Source organism: Pelophylax lessonae, assembly GCF_965119305.1.
Source record: "Pelophylax lessonae genome assembly, chromosome: 8".
NCBI classification, from domain to species: Eukaryota; Metazoa; Chordata; class Amphibia; order Anura; family Ranidae; genus Pelophylax; species Pelophylax lessonae.
Genome location: NC_138775.1, coordinates 234,167,290 through 234,189,558, shown reverse-complemented (window position 1 = coordinate 234,189,558; position 22,269 = coordinate 234,167,290). Strand labels below are relative to the sequence as shown.

The following is a 22,269-nucleotide window of genomic DNA, read 5'->3' as shown; positions in this document are numbered from 1 at the left end:
TGCTGCCCCACCCCCTCAAAGAAAAAAACGGGTGGCGGCATAAGATGGGGAGCTGCCTCCCGAAACCCACCACAAACTGATGACACACAAAACTGCTGGAAAAAAAATCCTCTTGGGTGTCAATTTGCCTCTCAAAGTTCTGCCTGGGTCCAATGGAACCAACAGGACCCCCTTTGTTGCCGGCCCTTAGCCCCCTACTGGCTCATTCCCCCATGCATTGCACACACAGCTAAAAAAATATGTGTAATTTTATTACAATATACAGTATAGAAAATATTACCTTATACATACAGACCAACATACGTATGATAATAACTCCAAACTAACTTCATGCTAACTAAGGTCAATATCATGTGGTTAAGTATTTACTTTAATATCTTCCTCTGACCAAAGAACATTTCCTCAGTGGATATGATTATTACAGTATGTTCTCGAATTATGCTTTTCTTCAATCCTAGAACAATTTTTGATATAGTGGAGAAAAAACACAAAGATTTGAAGACCAAGCTGAGAGTTCCCACTGGCATTTCATTACCTTTAGTAGATTGGTAAGACAGTCGATAATGGTGGAGCGAGGAAGGAGGTGGTCTCCAAATTACCGTCATTGAGTCTTCTGTTACATTTATCACAGATACATCCATAGGTGGTGCCACTCCTACGTAGAAAACAATAAGATAAGGAAATACATCAATGGAGATTGTGAAAAATAAAACCTAGTCACTCAAGAATATAAATAAGGGTTCAGTCTACCTAGAATGTATTTTTCAGTTTTTTGGTAGATGTTGGTTAAACCACCTAACAGTTTCACATTTCTTTTAAAGATGGAGATGAACTTGCACAAGCAAATAGCGTTTTCACTTAGAGGTTGTAATTTGGTCAACCAACAAATGAGAGAGTCACTAAAAGGGCCCCTGTGTGGACCAAATGTTTTGCACCTTCTGTTCTCTACTGGCCAAGTTAAAATACTTATTTGTTGCGTATCAACTGACAGCTAGAGAGACGTGATCCATATTGAGGCTTACAACTCTACATAGCAATGGGAGAGGTTCCAACACCATCTGTCCACTTCCAGTATAAATAGGCCCCTATATCTCTTTTTTTCAATCAATACATTTTTATTTGCATTTTAAAACGGGAAAACATACATGAGAACAAGAAAACATCAACGTGATGTAGGTAACACAAGAAACAACAGGGTAGCGGAACATCTTCCATGGTGAGCTTGTAGAGTGCATATGAAAATTAGCAAATACACTACAAGAATTGTATACATGTATCATAGTAATGTCTTAGCAATATATCATACAAGTAGGGGTAGCAACCACTGCTTCAAGGCTGGAACCCCGTAGGGAGCAATGACACCAGATCAGAGGCAGCGGTGCCTCCCTCTCCTCTTTGAGGAACGATTTGAAGCCTCAGCTGTTAACACTTTATAATTCTTAATTACAAAATAGGCCCCTATATCTCAAAGGGCCCTTTTAGCAGAATCTGCACAAATAGAATGCTTACTGCTAATATCACCCATTTACCTTATCTCCTATTTACTCTGTTCCAGATATTAGTATGCCATTTATAACAATCTGCTTACAACTGTTTAAAGTAGTATTAAATCCAAAACCAAAAATGTCTTATATTACAGCTAACCAATCATTAGATGTGGTGACTGCATTCACTTTCTTTTTTTAGGCTTTTCCCCTTCAGTTTTCACCTGGTGATCTGACAAGTAACACGCCTCCTGTATTAGAGTGTCCTTACTCTGGATAAAGAAGCCCAGGGGGCACAGCAGATAGCAGCACTGTCCGTCTGGGAGAAGGGGGGGGGGTAGTATTAAATACACTAGCAGATTTACATACACCAATAAATTGAAGCCAGTCTTCAGCCCACACGCAGTTGCAGCAAACAATTTTTTTTTTTTCTTTTGGGATAAAGGTTTTACATGAATAACTAAAAGCTAACCATTGTTCGCACCCTTGCCAGTGGTAAATGGTTTGTCTCATCCATGTAAACCAATACATTTGCAGGAGAGCTTAATCTTTTATATAACAATAGACTTACCATTTAGATCACCAGATGAAAATAGAAGAAAGAAAGCCTAAAGCCCCGTACACACGTACCGATCGTCGGCCGACCGATCGGCCGTCTTTTGTCCCCGGGCTGTCGTGTCCGCTGAAAAGTGCAAAAGACTGCACACGAATTTTATCTGCCGTCTGCAGAAGTGATGTCATGTGATGGTTAACTTTCCCTGTGTTTTTTCTTTTCTGAGCATGCCCAGTCTTGCAAATCTGCTGTCTGTCGGCCGAATTCTGTACTGACTGGCGAACAATCGGCCGTTCTGGTGTCGGCATACAAAAATGTTAATGCTTGCACGACAGATTCTGTTCGGCCGAAAGTGCGCTGTCGGCTGTCGGAAGCATCATACTAACAAGCCGAAAATCGGCCGATCGGTCGTCGGCCGAATCTTTTCGGCCGACAATCTGCACGTGTGTACGGGCCTTAAGGCCCCTTTCACACAGGCGGACCGTTCAGATCCGCCTGTTCGTTTTTTGGCGGATCTGAACAGTCCCCCTCATGCATTCCTATGGGGCATCGGATGGCAGCGGAGACATGTCCGCTGACATCTGACCCGATCCGTCAAATGTGGACGGATGGAAACCCTATTTTCCATCCGTCCAGCGGATGGGATCGGAAGAGAACGGACCGACGGTCTGTTCCCATCCGATTTCCCCCATAGAGATGTATGGGGAACTGACAGCTGTGTCTCCGCACACAGCGTGGAGAACAGCTGTCATTCTGCTGCTCAGCAAGGGATCGGCGGATCGATCCCCCGCTGAGAAAAACGGACTCTGTCCGGCGGATGGAGTGTGTGAAAGGGGCCTTAAAGAAGATTTGGTAAGCTGAAATAAAATAAATGTTTGCTTTTGTGTTTAACATTGCTTTACGACTAGTTGGCCATCATCAGTACAGTGTATGGGAACCATGGGCTAATGGACCAACACAATGGTACAACCAGACCAGGTAAAGTATGATGAGGTGGGCTAAAAGGAACCAAAAAGAAATAAATGTGTGTGTTCTAAAACAGATGAAATGTACATCTAATTTATTCAAAAATCCAAAGAATAAGGGATGTTTTCCTTATCATGGGATAGTGGGTAGAACCTTAAAATGTACAAGAACATTTATAACCTGTATAAACAGAAGTGTAATACTAAAAACAATTGGCAACTGATATAAATAGGGCGGGGGGGGGGGGGATATGCTGGGCAAAGACTAAAGTCATTCAGTACTCTAAAAACATTGCACACTGTTTTTATTTGTGATATCACTTATGAAGTTAGAAGGAAATCCTACCCCTTTGCACCCACTTCAAATACAATTTTGTTTCATAATTTGTTGCTGCTTATTATAAAAGACTGATACACACTTCTACTAGAGTCTTAAAATGTTACTAAACCCACAACAGTAAAATCAGTCTATATATGCAGTAAAGCATACTTGTTATACTCATTATGGAACCTAAGGAGTTAATCCTGCGCATTGAGTAAAAAGGCTGTTTGATCCTGTCTTCTCTGATCCTCCCCTACTTCCACAGTCCCCAATCAATCTCCTGATAGTACAGAGCTATGGGAGCACTCTGCACATGCTCAGTTTGGTGTGTATTGCTAGAGAGTTTTTTTTGGGAGGGTGCATGTCATTACGCATAGGGCCAATCAGCACTGTCCAGACAGAGGGTCAGGGGTCATGTAGCCTCATAGGACAGTCAGAGGAGAATGAAAACTCCTAATACAAACTTAAACCACTGCTCGGCCAGACACTGATAGAAGTCACAAGACTGCTATATACCGCTGATGAGAAAAGGTATTTAGCAGTTTATATTTACTAAGAAATTTGCATTTCCATGTTCCTTGCACGGTGGGAGACCAGATAGAGTAAATGCTTTGTCCTGGGTTTAGCAATGTTTTATTCTGGAAGGATTTATATAAATACAATTATGTATAAAAATGGGACAGGCTTACGAACGTTCCCCCTGTTCACTTTGTCCCCAACATGGTTCTCCCTTAGCCCCCTCTGACGCACGTTCCGGGGCCTCGGACACAGTGTGATCCCTTTGGGGGTGTCTGGTTCCCTGGTCGTGTATCCGAGGGCCGCTTTTGTTACTCATGCATGGACCGCTTTCATCTGCAATATGGTCTAGGGGGCCCACTGAGTTGATTTTTTGGGCGTACTTACTTCTCTAGTCTAGCCTCACATTGGTACTCAATCGTTTTTCATGTAGTACATAACGTTCTATTTCTGTTTTCCTTTTTCTTTTTAAACGGTTTTTATTAAAGGCAAAAGAAACATGGTACAGCAATATGCAGTGGAAACAGTAGGTACATGCCTAGATAAAACAAGGCGCATTGAGATACGAAACTGCTGTATATAACACACAAACAACATGTAGCAAATGCAATACTTATATGGGATCGACCCGGCGTCTCGTCTGGGATGCAATGAGGGTGCGCTCAAGCTGTAGGTGTGGCCGAGGCCACGCTGCGTGGATGGACCCCCACACAGAAGGGGTCTCAACCAAAACCAAGGTACAGCTCTTAAGTGGGTACACTAGGGGCCGAGTGGGGGGGGGGCTGGGTTGGCAGGGTTGGAATGAAAGTGAGGTAAGTTGGGGAGGGTCGTGGGGGGGTATCAGCAGGTGCCCGGAGGGAGCCTCGAACCCCCTTAGGGGCCCAGGTGGGAAAAGAGAGCCGGTAATGAGGGCGACCAATCAGGTGAGTACAAGGCTGTCGTCAAGGCCCGGTGGTAGGCAATGGTCAATCCAGGGTCGCCAGAGCCGTTCATAGGGAGCCAGTTTGTTCTTGGTATATTTAATATTTGTTCTTGTTACTATTACTGGTTCTTGTTTATCTCACACTTTGTTTTTACGCATTTACTGCGATATTCTCTGTATGCATACAAAAGTTTTCAATAAAGTCTTTATAAAGAAAAAAAATGGGACAGGCTTGATGGACCACTTGGTCTTTTTCTGCCACCATTCTTCTATGTTTCTATTCACATATGATCCCACTGGTTTTACCATTTCCTCTTGCCCACTTGTTTCTTACGCACAATAATAAAGTAAGCAGCTAAGAACACTAAAACGTCTTCATCGAAATACCTTAATGAAGAAGCTAAAATAGCTCTGTGGTGGACCATCCATTTTGGAACAAAATCTAAGAAATTTTGTAAATTCATAATACCTTTTTCTTGACTTTAAAAACATTTCCAAACCAGCTCACCTGTAGTTACTGTGCCTTCTACCAGCTCTGCTCTTAATGTTCCATGTATAGGCAGGAGGGTGACCAGATACTCTGTGCTAGGCAGAAGATCAATGAGACGTGTTTGCCTTACTGAGGCATCAAGTGAGAGTTCTATTGGTTCATCACCCCCAATGGGGGTATAACTCAGCATGAAGCGGTCGGCTGGAGGAGATGGGTCTGTCCATGAGACATTCACACTGTATGCGGTTATGCCAGAAAAATAAAGCTGTGTGATGGGCCGGAAGCCTGTAGGTTTTGAAAAATGAGAAAAAAAGAAAAGATTTTCCGTGAGCCGTTCCATCAAAATCTTATTGCTGTAAATGAGCTGATTTAATAACATAGTACAAGGTACACAATATTGATATTTCACAGGCATCAGTGGCTTGAATTATCTACTGGCTTCTTATACCTCTCCAGGGCTCAATAGGCAAGATTTCCCTTCCACGGTTGCCAACAAAGTCCTCATTTCCCTCCCAAACTAATCAGACAAGCAAGGGTATCTCACTACTGGCAGTGCATTCTTCTTAACACATGTAACAGTTGTAACATCTGCAGAGCCTCAGGTGTAGACAACTTGCCATCAAAGTACCCTCAAAATATAAGAAGCAGATGCGATATTTAGCTTAAAATACAAAGTACTGGTGCAGTGTTCTGCATCTGCACAGTGACTTCTAATACTGGCCAAGGAAAGACCAACTGTTTGGCATGTTCAATAGTATACAATACTAAGTTTGTCTCCAGTATAATGAAATTTTTTCAGATAAAAAAAAATAATGTTTAGGTTGGTTACATACATTTAAAGGATTATACATTTTATATACACATTATATACATATTATGTGTACATAATATACATGGGTACTAACATTTTTTTTAGGTAAAGTTGATCCAGGGAATATCCGATTGCCTCTCAGGGGATTAGGAAGGAATTTTTTCCCCTGCTGTAGCAAATTGGATCATGCTTTGCTGGTTTTTTTTTCACCTTCCTCTGGATCAACTGTGGGTATAGGATTGTGTATATGGGATTGTATGGTTGGGCTTTTAATACTGTTTTTTTTTTTTTTGAACCAGATGGACTTGTGTCTTTTTTCAGCCTGACTAACTATGTAACTATTGGCGCTTTTCCACAGCATGGAACCGAACGGTTCGGCTCGCTTTTGTGCTTTTCCACTGCTGGTACCGCATTGTATGGTGTAGGAACGGTTCGGTAAGGTACGGTACGGCGGCGCTTTTCCACTGCATGGAACCGAACGGTACGGCTCTCAAAAACAGTACCACCTCGATTGTGGTTCCAAGAGGTACCATACCTGGTACCATATCCCACAATCCTTTGCATGCAGTCACTACTAGCCACTGGTCAGAGAATCCCACCCACCCCATTGTTATCCCACCAACTTAACTTTAGTACTACTTTAGTGGAAAAGCAAACCATACCGTACCGTACCAAACTGTTCCAACACCGTACCATGCGGTGTTGGGATCTGGATACCACCTTTACTACACACAACAGTTTGGATTGCTTATTAAACAATACTCAAATCAAAAAATCCCAGATGAAATCAAGAAATTAGTATTAGTAGCGCAGATAGCTCGCAAATCATTACTTAATGACATGCAAATGAAGAGTCTTTTGAACGTTCATATATGCATATAGATAACTTCACATATAAACGTCCATCTCTAAACATAGAGGGTAAATGGTCTTGCAACAATCCTCTCCACCAAGTAGGGGTCACCAGTGTGTAACGGGGTCATCAGACAGCAAATCCTTCACCGTTGTGACATAAAGAGGGGGATGGCAACTCACCAGAAATTATGGCCCACCTATTCTCATAGGACAGGCTCACAGGCATATACACAAGTCTCCCTCTTGGATCAGCTGCAGCTGCAGATCTGGGTATACATCCCTGATGATCTCGATTGTGTTTCCAAGAGGTACCATACCCAGTACCATATCCCACAATCCTTTGCATGCAGTCACTACTAGCCACTGGTCAGAGAATCCCACCCACCCCGTTGTTATCCCACCTACTTAACTTTAGTACTACTGTAGTGGAAAAGCAAACCATACCGTACCGTACCAAACTGTTCCAACACCGTACCATGTGGTACCAGCAGTGGAAAAGCAAACCGGGCCAAGCAGGGCCAAGCAGGGCTGAGTAGAGCCGAGCCAGTACTTGCAGTGGAAAAGGGCCATAAGTAACATTTTACCTGTTGTTGGACTGTTAAAACTTATAAATCTATTAGTCACTTTAAAGATTATGCAAAACATTTTTATTTTGTTAGACTAACTGATTGAATTTAGCACCCTAAAAGATTTTATTTTAGAAAGTTCAACAGAATTTTTATTTTCCAAAAAACAAAAATATGTACATTAATGCATGATTATTTTCATTTTTAATAAAATAAAAAAAAATGAATTGAAAGAATAAAAATGAATTCACAAAATTAGTAAAGACCGACCTATATATGAATACCCTAGGTCTGAGGGTGTCATGGAAAGAAAATGATGTGCAGTGTATAAATGTTTGGGAGAAAGAAAAGAACACATTGAAAGCAATTTCACTGCAGCATGGATTACAATTTGTGAACTATGACTTCTTTTTAATAACTGAATATTGGGCAACTGAGATTGGACCTGTTATGGAAAAAACAGTATACTGGGACCTATGTCATTTGGAATAATATCCTCACATAAATCAAATGAGTATGCCAACATACCTTTACCACATGGTTTAAATGTACTGCAGGTAAAGAGAGTTTTGTGCACAATATCTTGTATATTTTTCAGAGGAATTGAGAGAGGGCAATGCCTTTTTCTTATCAAAAACATTTTGGGTTGTTTAAAAAAAATTTATTTCAAATACCACCTCACGTATACATGAAATCTCACTGACCATATCCCAATTAAAAGTGTATGTCAAGCCTTAAAACATTTATTTTTAGCTTTGAAGACAGTAGGATAGGGTTAAAACCCTATCCAATATTTATTGCTATCAAAACCAGAAAGATTATCCCTTGCTTACTATCCTAACAACAGTTTCACAAGACAGGAAGTGATAAAAAAAATCTCCTACAGCAATACAGACATAAATTAAAGGTAGAGCAAGAATAGAAAAGAATAAGGATCACGCCTAGGACAGCCTGATTTTGCTTGCTTATTCTACATGTTTGTACCTCTGGATGTCTGTAAGTGTACCACCTTCCTTTTAATAAATTGCTCTGGCGGTTTTACACTATGTTTGCTTCCTTTGGTTCATACTCTATGTCATCGTTTGGTTTAGACTCTCCTTCTCCCTCTGTTTCATCGAATGACTATCCATTGGAAGATCCGTGGTTATTACGTGTTTTGAGGTTATCCAAGACCTACTCTATGAGCATCACTTGACCCATTTGCCGTATGGGATTTTGGGTCCACAGTCTCTGGTGAACGCAATATCATTTACCCTCTGATGGTGTTGGGATCTGGATACCACCTTTACTACGCACAACAGTTTGGATTGCTTATTAAACAATACTCAAATCAAAAAATCCCAGATGAAATCACAAAATTAGTATTAGTAGCGCAGATAGCTCGCAAATCATTAATTAATGACATGCAAACGAAGAGTCTTTTGAACGTTCATATATGCATATAGATAACTTCACATATAAATGTCCATCTCTAAACATAGAGGGTAAATGGTCTTGCAACAATCCTCTCCACCAAGTAGGGGTCACCAGTGTGTAACGGGGTCATCAGACAGCAAATCCTTCACCGTTGTGACATAAAGAGGGGGGTGGCAACTCACCAGAAATTATGGCCCACCTATTCTCATAGGACAGGCTCACAAGCATATACACAAGTCTCCCTCTTGGATCAGCTGCAGCTGCAGATCTGGGTATACATCCCTGATGATCTTTTAGGCTGTACCATGCGTCCCTCCTCTGCTGCCACTTCCACCAATATTTCCTCTCTACTTCCCCTGAGTTTGGATTGCTTGATACACCATTCACTTGGGACTTCTTCTTTTTTAGCCATCATGCTTTTCATTATATTTAATTTTTGAATGGACTTTGTTAAACTTGAATTCATTCACATATTCTTTTTAGCGTTGCACTTTCTTTATATCATTTATGCCATTTGTTAACCTATTTGTCGGTTTTTGTGCTAGCAGCTTTATTTGCAGTCTATTACATTTTTTCTAGAACCTCCCGCTTTTACTACCTCCCATGTCCCTGTGTCAGATGTTCATTCATTTCCTCTCTTGTGAAAAAGTTATCAAAAATGTCTCAACGAGAGCTTTGGAGAGCAATAAAAACTCAACAGGGCTTTCAATCCTTCCCACTCTATCCAAATCTTACACAAAATGTTGACAGGACAGATAAAGATAATCTCCCAGCCAGCAGCTGAATGGGGCTGGGGATGTGTCATTGGCTGCTAGGATGCCAGCAGATGTCGGAGTCCTAGCAATTAACTAGACATGAGCAGGAAGCTGTCGCATTTTAGACAGCATACCAGAACACACATGCCCCACTCTGAGCACTGGTGTCCCTCTGTAAACCAACTAAGAGTTTGTCTTAGTTACCAACAGTTTACTAGTCAGCAGACTGGCAGGAATTCTTTCTGAATTTGCCATAGCAACAGAATCTAAATTGGTGCAATTAGGAACCCCTGGAATCTGTGCTGGTTCAGTCAGCACCAGAGATTTTGTGCCCCAGAATATGAAAAAGAGGGTGTCATTACTGATAGATAAGAAGGCACATGGGTGCTGCTGGTGGTATTGTTTAGGTGAAGTTTTACTTGGCCAGTTTTACTATAGCCACCTCCACCCAAGGCTGATATTTCAGTTTTTGTAGTAGTTGGCAAGCTGAATCACATAGAAGTTACTTGTTTTTCTAGAGAATTATTGTAATGAGATATCGCCAGCAGAATTCACAGATGATGGTGTCATACTTCATTGGTGGATTCTCCAAAATGTAGAACAAAAAAAAAAAAAATTAGGGAGCCCATCAATGAAACGGCACCTTCATTTTAGCCCCATGAAACAGGACAAAGATACAAGGGGGGGCAAAGCAACAGGGGTTCATTTTACCAATCCTCTCCCCAGCATCATCTTTCCTTTGCTCTCCTGCCTCCAGATGTTGGAAAAGCCGCCCTGTGCAATCTACCAGACTCTTCCAAAGTAACAGCATTAGTACTAGGTAACTGGCCTACTACGGTTATATGGAGTGAACCACATGCTCCTCTGTAGCTAGAGGTACTGGGTACAATCTTCACTCCCTGCAACCTTATATAGCAAGGGGAATGTTGAAAAGATGTGCTGTTGGAGAAAGGGATACATCTACACAGGCAAAGCACAGATTTACTTTAAAGTGGAATTCTAGGTATGGATATTTTATACATAGTTACATTGGTCCAGCTTGGACCAATGTAACTATGTATATACCATACCTGGCCAATCCTCCTGGAGGCTGTAAAACACAAAGTAGATACCACTATTTTAGTTAAATCCACTTTCTTCTGGATCCTTTGAGCTTGAGCGGTTGGCCTTCTGCTTTCTGAGCATGGGATGTTGGCAGCTTGGCATCGAAACTTGGCACGGGGCAATGCCATTATGCTCTCTACCTTTCCCAATCAGAGAATAATTTACATAATTTAAGAAAGTGCAAAGCATTCTGAATGATGCCCATGGCTGGGTGCCCAACCTTCTGTGTTCAAAATGCATGAGGCCAGCTGCTCAGCACGAGACACAAAAACGGGACCCCAAAACTTGTAAAGATCACTGGAGTAGCCATGTTAGAGCCTCAGAGGAAGAAGGTCAATGCTTCGAAACACATCAGGCAGCAGGGGCCCCTGCATGGAAGATCTGCTTGTGAGTAGTTTTTATTAATTTTATCTTCATTAAATTTATGTAGGATAATACACTAGGCTGTGGCACTCTCTTTTCTTTCCATTTGTTATGGTGTATACATAGTTACAGTGGTCCAAGCTGGGCCAGTGTAACTATGTATAAAATATCCATACCAGGAATTCCTCTATAAATATCAGTTTTTTGGGGGTCAACATAAGTAGAGAAAAACAATTAAAGAGCAATGTAAAAAACCTAGGCTGTGTCAAAACGATAGAGAAAATAGAGCTGAATTTGTTTCATCTGCATGTATAATTTGCATATTGTCTAGAAATGCCAGTAACAATTTAAGTCTAAAACATTGTTTTCACTTGTAAAGGGGATAATTAATTGATACGGTGCAATGCAAGGCCGGCCATTGTCTCAGCATAATGAATAGTCTTCTATAAATAATTTGCTTTACTTATTTTATTGCTACAAAAATGCAGTGATATTTAAGTAATATTTATGACCTAATTTATTTTGCACTGAGGTGGTTGTAAAACAAATCTCAGATGCACTAACCAGGTTGTATGTGGGAGTAGGCAGAATAATAATATTAATAACACAGAATCTACTCTGCAGGCTTAAGGTTCAGTGTCAGAGCTCTAAGTAAATGCAGTGGCAATGATAACACCAAACAGCAGACTATAAAACACAGAAAAAATATAGCTGTACCTGTGAAAGCATCCACAGTTGTCTCTCGGCTCTGCTGTCTCCCTCTCTCTGCGATTATTGTAATGGTATATTCTGTTCCTGCATCCAGGTCAGTGAGATCGTACTGGGTGCTTTCAGGGGGGACTGTGATTTCAGAGGCCATGCCAGACGATGGTGTGAAAGAGATGCGGTAATGGTCGATGGGGCCCTGAGCTTTGGTCCACACTAAGGAGATGGTCTTGTCTGTAGATCCAGTGACCATCAGATCACTTGGGCTGTCCAACTCTAAAAGAAAACACAAATACATTGATATCTCACCTGAACAGAGATAGCCATTGTGACACTACCAGACCCTCAGTGGCTCGATCCATAGTTCATTTGATATTTGACACCTTTACATACAACTGTTTTATCAGCTGTGGTCATTTTGATTAGCTAAGCATTAAAAGAGCTTTCCTGGGGCATTTCAGTCCCTGGCAGTGCAACTGAAGCAAACAATTAATTATGGGTGGCAAGACACTGTAAAAAGATCTCCAGGATAAAGCTGTGGACAGGCACAAGTCGGGAGATGGACACTAAAAATGTGAAAGGCTTTGTCAATGCCTAGAAGCACAGTGAAGTCTATTATTAAGAACAGGAAGGTATTCGGTATAACCAGGGCTGGTGCAAGGATTTTTGACACCCTAGACGAAACCTAATTTTGCCACCCCCTGGCTCTGCCCCTGACTCCACTATTTCTACAACCATGGTTCATAGGCCTGCACCTGTGCATCTGGACCCGGCCTGAAGACACAAATTGTTGGCACCGGCTCGCTTCCTCGTGCCAGCCATGGTCCACAGGTAGATGGACAAGCTAGGGTAGTATATGGACAGGCTAGGGTAGTATATAGAAAGCCTAGAGTAGTATATGGACAGGCTAGGGTAGTATATGGACAGGCTAGGGTAGTATAGGGGCAGGCAATGGTGGTATAAGGGCAGGCTAGGGTTGTATATGGACAGGCTAGGGTAGTAAATGGACAGGCTAGGGTAGTATATAGACAAGCTATGGTGGTATACAGACAGGCTAGGGTAGTATACAGACAGGCTAGGGTAGTATATGGACAGGTTAGGGTAGTATACGGGCAGGCTAGGGTAGTATACGGACAGGCTAGGGTATATATAGACAGGCAAGGGTAGAATATGGAAAGGCTAGGGTAGTATATGGACAGGTTAGGGTAGTATATGGACAGGCTAGGGTAGTATATAGACAGCCAAGGGTAGTATATGGACAGGCTGGGGTAGTATATAGACAGCCTAGGGTAGTATATGGACAGGCTAGGGTAGTATATGGACAGGCTAGTGTAGTATAGGGGCAGGCAATGGTGGTATAGGGGCAGGCTAGGGTTGTATATGGACAGGCTAGGGTAGTAAATGGACAGGCTAGGATAGTATATAGACAGCCTAGGGTAGTATACAGACAGGCTAGGGTAGTATACAGGCAGGCTAGGGTAGTATATGGACAGGTTAGGGTAGTATACGGACAGGCTAGGGTATATATAGACAGGCAAGGGTAGAATATGGAAAGGCTAGGGTAGTATATGGACAGGTTAGGGTAGTATATGGACAGGCTAGGGTAGTATATAGACAGCCAAGGGTAGTATATGGACAGGTTGGGGTAGTATATAGACAGGCAAGGGTGGAATATGAGCAGGCTAGGGTAGTAAATGGACAGATTAGGATAGTATATAGACAGGCAAGGGTAGGATATGGACAGACTAGGGTAGTATACGGAAAGGCTAGGGTAGTATACGGACAGGCAAGGGCAGTATATAGACAAGCTAGGGTAGTATATAGACAAGCTAGGGTAGTATATAGAAAGTCATTGGGAGCTTCTACAATCAGAAGAATAACATAATATGATAATGATGATAAGCCTCCCTGCTGTATTCAACATAGGCAATGGCCAGGGCATAGGGCATTTGTGTGCAGTTATGACTGTACAGTAACATTCCTGAGACTACTGCTGGCCATCTCTGTGCACTGCTGGGCTGGCTGCTGAGTGGGAGGATATCTGCCTGATTGCACGGCTGCACTGATTACTTCCAGGCTCCAGCCGTTGGCTCTTCTTCTGCCTGATTTTCTTAGCACTTACTGAAGGAGTCAGGCAGTGTGCAGGGCGAGCCAAATCACTCGGCCAGGCCAGCAGCAGGGACAGAGAGACTTCCACTGCAGGTGCGTGTGCCCAAAAATGAAAAAAAAAAAGTCACCCTCGATCTACAGTCTCCCAGCCCTCTGGGTGAACTGTTGGGGCCCCCCTCAGGGATAATGATTACCCGGGAGCCATGGTGGGGATTCGAGGAAACAGGATGTGAACACTGGCTGACTCTGACTCTACACATCCTGCATGAGTTCTCAAGCTGCACCGTGAAGTGACGGAGCCTGAGCCTCCTAAAGTAGTGTGGATCCGAGGAACTGTTTATGGGTAAGAGCTCCTGTGTGCTACCCTGGTCCTACTGCTGCGGGGCATAGAAGGCTGTGGTGCCCCCACTGAGGTGCGCTCTAGGCCAGCGCCTACCTTACCGATAGGTAGTGTCGGCCCTGGGTACAACGCAGACCTTCCCTGGATCAGGACGTCGCTCCAAACTGGGTGAGGCCTACAGCAAATCTGAACCAGTTGCAGGAATTTATGACAAAGAGTGGTCATTGTGTGCACGTGACAACAATATCACAAAATCTCCACAAATGTGGCTTGTATGGGAGTATTGCAAAAAAAAAAAAAGAAAAAAGCCACTCCTCAAGAAAGGCCGCATGCACTCATGACTGAGCTTTTTTCAAAACGCACCTTGAAGATTCTGAGGCCACATGGAAACAGGTGTTATGGTCAGACGAGACTAAAATTGAATTATTTGGCCTCAACACCAAACAATATGTCTGTCAGGATTGTGATTGAAAGCTTCAGCTCTGTTTCTGTGAGCTATGTGAAGAGGGGCGGGGGTGTGTTCTTTCCCTTTAATCGGCTCTCAGAACTCTCCTCACCGAGCTCTGCAGAGTGTAACCCGAGCTCCCCGCCCCTTATTTTTTGAAAGCTCAGACAAGAATGATAAATTCTGCACTTTGAACGGTTGTAGAAGAAAGATAGCTGCAGATAAACAGGTACAGCTTATGTAGGAGGGTTTGTTTTATCTCTGTGTATTGCCTGAGGCTAGTTACTTCATTGGGTATTTGTGCGAATTTACAACCGCTTTAAGCCTGCACCCGAGAGTCTGCAGCAAGCAAGAGAGGTACTAGTCCTAAATAGTACTGTATGGTTGGGCTGTATGTGTATGAATATACTGTCTCATTATAACTGTTTGATACGTGCAAAAAATACATAAAAGGTGCAAAAAAGATACATTTCTGTGCTATCTGCCTGTGCTGCACTCTAAGCCCCTGTTCACATCGGGCCGATTTCACATGCCAAAACGGAGCCAATTGCCCACAATGGCACCATCCGAATCGATTCTCAAAAGTCGTTCCTGCACTGCTTTGGTGACTTCGGGGACGATTTCAAAAGACATCTGTCCAGGAACCCGCACAGATGTCTGTCAAATCACCCCTGAACTTGCACTGACATGAGGGTTTGAAATCGCACAATTTCAAACCCACCCTCAGTGTGACTGAGAGCTTAGTTACATTGGTGTTGAATTACTAAAATTGGAATGTGCAAAATCTGGTGCAGCTGTACATGATAGCAAATCAACTTCTAATTTCAGCTTGTTCGGTTAACCACTTGACCTCCGGAAGATTTACCCCCCTTCATGACCAGGCCATTTTTTTGTGATACGGCACTGCATTTTCTTAACCGACAATTGCGCAGTCGTGCAACGCTGCACCTGAAAAAAACGTATGTCCTTTTTTTCTCACAATCAGAGCTTTCTTTTGGTGGTATTTTTCTCACCTGTTTGTTTTTTTTTGTTTTTTTTGTGCTTGAGGCTCGGTTCACACTACTGCGTGTGCGGGGTTCGCATGTCATGTCGGAGCGCACTGCTCCGACATGACATGCGATCAGCTGTGCGGTGCGAGTTTAGCCATACAGTTTGTATGGCTAAATTCGCATCGCACCCGCAGCAAACACGCACAGGAGGCATTTTTGCTGCCGCATCAGGATCGGGTCGCACAGCGGTTCACACTTGTGCGATCCGATCCTGTGCGAACTGCACGATCGCACTGCGATATGCGATCAAACTGGGGGTGTCGTTAAGATTACATTGACACCCCCAGCGGATCGCATATGGCAGTGTGAACTGCCGGGGGTGCGTGTGCGATGCGGGAACAGGCTGCGAATTCGCAGCCTTCCCGCATCGCATCAGTGTAACCCGAGCCTTAAACAAAAAAAAAAAAAAAAACTGACCATTTTGAAAAAAAACATTTTGAAAAAAAAAAAAACCAATATTTTTTTACTTTCTTCTCTAAAACATATCCAATAAAAATGTATTAAATGTATAGAAATGTATAACATTTCTTCATCAATTTAGCCCAATATGTATTCTGCTACATATTTTTGGTTAAAAAAAAAAAAAAATCCCTATAAGCAAGTATTGATTGGCTTGTGCAAAAGTTATAGCGTCTACAAACGATGGGATATTTTTTTTTTTTTTTTACTAGTAATGGTAGTGATCAATGACTATTAGCAGGACTTCAATGTTGTGGTAGACATTTGGACACTAACTGACACACTAATACAGTGATCACTACTAATGACACTGGCTGGAAAGGGGTTAACACCAGAGGCGATCAAAGAGTTAACTGTGTTTGTGTACTGTGGGAGTTGCTTTTACTAGGGGAAGAAATGGATTAATGTCACTGCTTTGCAGGAACAAAGGATCCATGCCTTCACTGGACTTGCCGCTATGGCTAACAGAGGGTGAAATCAGGGAAAGGCTGGATAAAATTAACACAAACAAATCACCAGGCCCAGATGGCGTACATCTGAGAGTACTCAAAGAACTCAGTAAGGTTATATCTAGACCACTGTTCCTGATCTTTGCTGACAGTATTATGACAGGAGTTTTACCAGGTGACTGGAGGAAAGCTAACGTGATGCCGATATTCAAAAAAGGGCAGAGGCATATCCCGGGAAATTATAGGCCGGTCAACCTGACGTCAATAGTATGTAAATTTCTGGAGGGGATGATAAGGGACTATATCCAAGAGTTTGCTAAAGATAACAACATCATCAGCGGTAACCAGCATGGGCGTTCTTGTCAAACCAATCTGTTAACATTCTACAAGGAGGTGAGCTGTGAGCTAGACAGGGAGAGACCAGTGGATGTGGTGTATCTGGAATTTTCTAAGGCATTTGATACAGTTCCCCACAAACACTTAATTTATAAAATAAGGTCTGCAGGCATCGACCACAAGGTTTGCTCATGGATACAGAACTGGTAAAGGGGCATGTCCAAAGGGTGGTAATAAATAATTCAGACTGGTCTGGGGTGGTAAGTGGGGTGCCCCAAGGCTCAGTCCTGGGACCAACTTTGTTCAATTTATTCATAAATAGCATTGAGAACAGGATCATTAGCTCAATCTCAGTTTTTGCAGATGACACAAAATTAAGAAGGGCAATAACTTCAGATCATGAGGCAGATATCCTACAGAATGACCTGAACAAAATAACAGAGTGGGCAACTACATGGTAAATGAGGTTTAATGTTGAGAAGTGTAAGGTTTTGCACTTGGGGACTAAAAACATAAAAGCACAATACACTTTAGGGGGGGGGACCCCTAGGGGAATCAAAAATGGAGAAAGATCTGGGAGTCTTGGTAGAGGATAGACTAGGCAATAGCATGCAATGTCAAGCTGCAGCTGCCAAATCCAGCAGGATATTAGCATGTATAAGGAAGGGGATGTATTCCAGAGATAAAACTATAATCCTACCACTTTATAAAACTCTGGTCTGACTGCATCTGGAGTATTCTGTCCAGTTCTGGTCTCCAGTCCTCAGAAGGGATGTGTTGGAGCTGGAGAGAGTCCAGAGAAGGGCAACTAAACTAATTGGGGGATTGGAGGACCTTAATTATAAAGAGCGCTTACAAGTGCTTGATTTATTCTCCCTGGAGAGGAGACGCCTGAGAGGGGACATGATAGCGATTTACAAATACCTCAATGGTGATCTCAGCATAGAAAAAAAATATTCAGGTGCAAGGAATACATAAGGACAGGAGGCCATACAATGCGATTAGAGGAGAATCGTTTTAACCTCAGGGGGTTCTTTACAGTAAGGGCTACAAGACTGTGGAATTCTCTACCACAAATGGTAGTAACTGCGGGGATTATGGCTATTTTTAAAAGACTCTTGGACGTACATCCCAAGGATCAAAGCATTCAGGGGTATGTGAGATGATTACAGCCACACACACCTACACAGGTTGAACTGGATGGACTATTGTCTTTATTCAAGTTCAACTACTATGTAACTATGTAAAAAAAACCTGGAAGCTTTTTGGTTTCTTTGCAGAGGTGCACCAGATTTTCCACTCGCTAGTTTTAGTAAATTAACTCCATTGCTCCTAGCCATTTTCGAAAACCACAGAAATCACAATATTTGATATTATATTTTATTATATTATTACGGTATATTATATTATAATATATTATATTATATTTTATTATCATTATAGAATTTATATTATATTATATTATACATATTATATTTTATTATATTATATTACGTATATTATATTATATTATATTATATTATATACTTTATGTAAGAAGAGGCGATGAGAAGGTGTCTGTAATCTTTTGCTAAGGTGACAACGCTGCTTCTTCATAGATACAGTACAGTTAATGTTGTCTCCCTAGGACAGAAGGTGTGTTATTGGCAGGATCGCCCAGGTCAAAAGACAAAAAAATCCTGTAAAAAGAAAATGCAGCCAGCGCATCTAAGGAATGATAATCTGAAAATTGTTGTTCACAAGTTTAGTTTTTACCAATATGCTGGCATTTTTCACAAATAATGCAGCCATTCAAAATTCAATAAAGCAATTACAGATGATTATTGAATTTCAGTGCATGCAGGCCCAAGTCTGCTGACATGAGACTGTAAGTCATTAGTACTAAATCCCCGAGATGACTTTTACTTAGCAAGGCAAAGAGCAATGTTCAGCAACCCACAGGAACCAATGTAACTTTTATTTTAAATTATTCTTACTTTTCTAATAGGATAATATGTGAATTCTGATTGGTTGTTAGAGACTGCTAACCATGATAATTATTTCCCATTATATAAAGGTCAAGGAGATACAGTACTTGGTTGCTGTGCTTGACTGTAAATGTTGCACATAAGTGAATGCTTGTAAATTAGCCCCTCTGTGTATTGAGGGAAAGCTGTTGTGGTTCTCGCAGCTCTAGACTGTCTGTCATGTCACAAAAAAGGATGAAAAAAATGTAAGCTACATACAAGTAAATATCTAAATTATTTAGAAAATGCAGTTCAATCACTGGCACTCAGTAGCTCAGCAGAGATTTCACTGGAGCCCAACGCTTTGAAAATTCAAATGACACTTCATACATCAGAAAATCTGATTGTATCTGCTCTGAGAATTCTGTGAATGTAACAGCGCTAGACCGAGTAAAAGCATACGAGGGATTAATGAGCCTTCAGCTGGGTCACAAACATGTAAACTGTGACAACCCATACAATACATATGCTCTCAGCCTGTTTTATAAAGACCTCTGAAAATGGAGACAAATTATTTACTCCCAACTGGTGCTATTTATAAATGTATGATATATATGATTCCAGGAGTGGGGGGAATATATGATGTGTCATTGTACTGTAGCACCCTCCTAGTTCAGAGTCGGCTGCCATGTAAATTTAGTTTAGTTCCTCGGAAATCAGTGGCGCAGGGGGTTTATTGCTTAGGGCTGCTCTGCGATTCACAGGCTGCTGTTCTGCTACTTCCCCCATCTTAGAGTGTTCAGGAAGCATAGTGGAAGGGAGAGCAGGACAGGCAGCCTGAATATTTATGGAACTCTAACCAATCTTTGGGGGGGTGTGCCCCGAAGTTCGAGGAATAGTCCATAAGTAGTGTAAGACCTGGCAGCAGAAGGCAGAGTTCCTGGGTCCAGTCCTGCAATAGAAGACCCCCTGTGACCGGAAAAAGCCCGTGGTGTACGTGCCCCTGGGGTGGCAGCCCAGGGGTGCCTTAATTCTCACTGGTAAGGGGCAGCTTGCCTTGAGTTTTTCAGCACCTTGGTCACTTCACCATACACACTTTTTTCACACCTGCCTCTTGGGACAGGCCTTTTGGCTCGGACCAGAGGAATTCTTTATTCCGGCCAGAAGGCCTGCCATTGTATTTCACATTGGCACTTAGCACTTCCCCCACTCCCCTTTCCCCACCTTTTTGTTTGTGTGTGTTTAGTTTGTTGTTGTGTCACTTCACTATCACCTTTTTTCCATGCACGACGAGTAGGGTGTGGTCCTCGGGCCTGCCTTGAAAGTCTTGGGAGGGGGTGGATATGGCCTTCTGGCTTAGTTCGCACTCTCTCATGGGGTCTCCCTTCGGGGGAGCCCCACCTAGTACTTGGGGTGGGCTGTTTCGGCAGTCCCCCTGGAGAACGGGGTTTGCCTGGTTTCGGCGAGGCAGACCATTGGAAGTACCTCAGTCCCTGTCAGGAGTCTTGCGCCCGGGGGAACAAGGTCAGGGTCCACCCTCTTCGGAGGTAGGACCATTTCGCACATCCTGTGCATTTTTTGTGTTTCCCACGTTTGCGTGTGTGCACTTTTTTATGCACATGGTGCTAGTCTTGAGTGTGTTCACACCAGAGATGTATAGTAACTAAGTAGAACTACTTCACTACTGTACTTAAGTACCGAAAGGCGGTATCTGTACTTTCCTAGAGTAGAATTTTTTTTTAATACTTCCACTTTTACTTCACTACATTTTTTCAATGATTTCAATACTTCTACTCCAATATTTTTTTTTTGTGCTGCTTAGTTACTCGTTACAATTATAAAAATGACCACTGTCAGAACAGTAGATGGCAGGTTTCATGAAGCTCAAAACATGTGTATTATCAGCGCATACAAAAATAAAAGCTACTGTATGTATAAATAAAATCTGCATTTGAAATAATAAAAAACAATATGATGTTTAAACTTTTGACTTCTTTCTTTAATAACTACATAACACAGTACTTTTACTTTCAGTACTTGAGTAGCAAAATTTTAAAAAAAAACTACTTGCAATACTTAAGTACAAAAAATGTTGAATACTTTAGTACTTCTACTCAAGTCACTTTTTGATCGAGCACTTCCACTTCTACTCAAGTCACTTTTTGATCGAGCACTTGTACTTTTACTCAAGTATGGGTTTCGAGTACTTTATACAACTCTGGTTCACACACCACGGCTTTAAAAAAAAAAACTAAAAAAAGAGAAAACTAGAGGAACGCTTGTGGGGACATTGAGGTCCCAGCTAGGCTTAGGCTAGCTGGGAGGCCTACCGAAGAACCTTTGTCCAGAGACTGAGCTGAGCTAGAAGGAAGATGATGGTAATTATCCTGTGGTTGGATGAGCAATTGACTTACAGAGGAGAAGTGACAGCGGGGTGCTTTGATCTTCTAAGGGAGTGTAGACCACTATCAGTGCAAGGAGTCCTGTGGGATATTTCTTTTGCAAGTCCAGTACAGTCAGGAGTTGTGCAATATCGTCAGAAGTTTGCACAGTACAGTCAGGAGTTGTGCAATACAGCCAGGAGAATGCAGTGCAGTCAGAGGTTGTGCAATACAGCCTGAATTTTTTTGTACATAGCAGCAAGAAGTCAAGCAGTCCTCAAGTTGTACAGTCCTACAGTTTTGGGGTATCCCATGCTCCCCATCCCTATCCATTTTACTGTTCTAATAAAAACTATAAAAAGAAATCCCTAGACTAATCTTTTGAGCCAGAAGAAGAATGTCAAAAATGCTGTGTACCTGGCTGTGTGTGCTCTGAGTTTGGAAATTGGACCAAACTACCAGCGACTCCTGCGGGGGGTAGTGCTAAAGTACTACTGCTGCTGATTACACATATGGCTAGATTTATAAAATATTTTATCATCAGCTGAGCCAAGTTAGACGTTGCTGAATTTCAACAATGTGCCCCATTTTCATTCTTTAGTGATTTGGAGATTTTGTGGCAGTGCAAGTATTTTATATTTAATATAAAATAAGTAATGCATAGTACACATGATCAGAGAATTAGATGAGCGATTACATGATAGTACACAGCTTTCAAGAGCTGATCATGACAGTTCATCCATCAATTTTCGAAGGGACAAGTACAAAAATTTTAATCAGTACAGTATTCGACTAAAAAAAATTGGAAGATCAAAACCAGGCATGCTCAGAAATGAAATAAGAGTGTTTTAAGAGGAGTTTGTCAGCTGTAAAAACACTCTAACTCTGATAAAAGCTGACAAAAGTTGAAAAATGTGGCTATTTGGCA

At 42.0% G+C, this 22,269-nt stretch overlaps 1 protein-coding gene across 1 annotated transcript in view; it reads right to left on the bottom strand.

Annotated features, from left to right (window-relative positions):
- TNR (tenascin R) overlaps nucleotides 1–22,269 on the bottom strand; it is a 663,536-nt gene that overhangs the window by 121,058 nt on the left and 520,209 nt on the right. The window contains exons 10-12 of the mRNA XM_082265604.1: nucleotides 11,840–12,103; nucleotides 5,271–5,537; nucleotides 536–655 (exon numbers count right to left, since the gene is read on the bottom strand). Coding sequence (XP_082121730.1) covers nucleotides 536–655; nucleotides 5,271–5,537; nucleotides 11,840–12,103 — 651 coding nt within the window. The remainder of the gene's footprint in view (nucleotides 1–535; nucleotides 656–5,270; nucleotides 5,538–11,839; nucleotides 12,104–22,269) is intronic.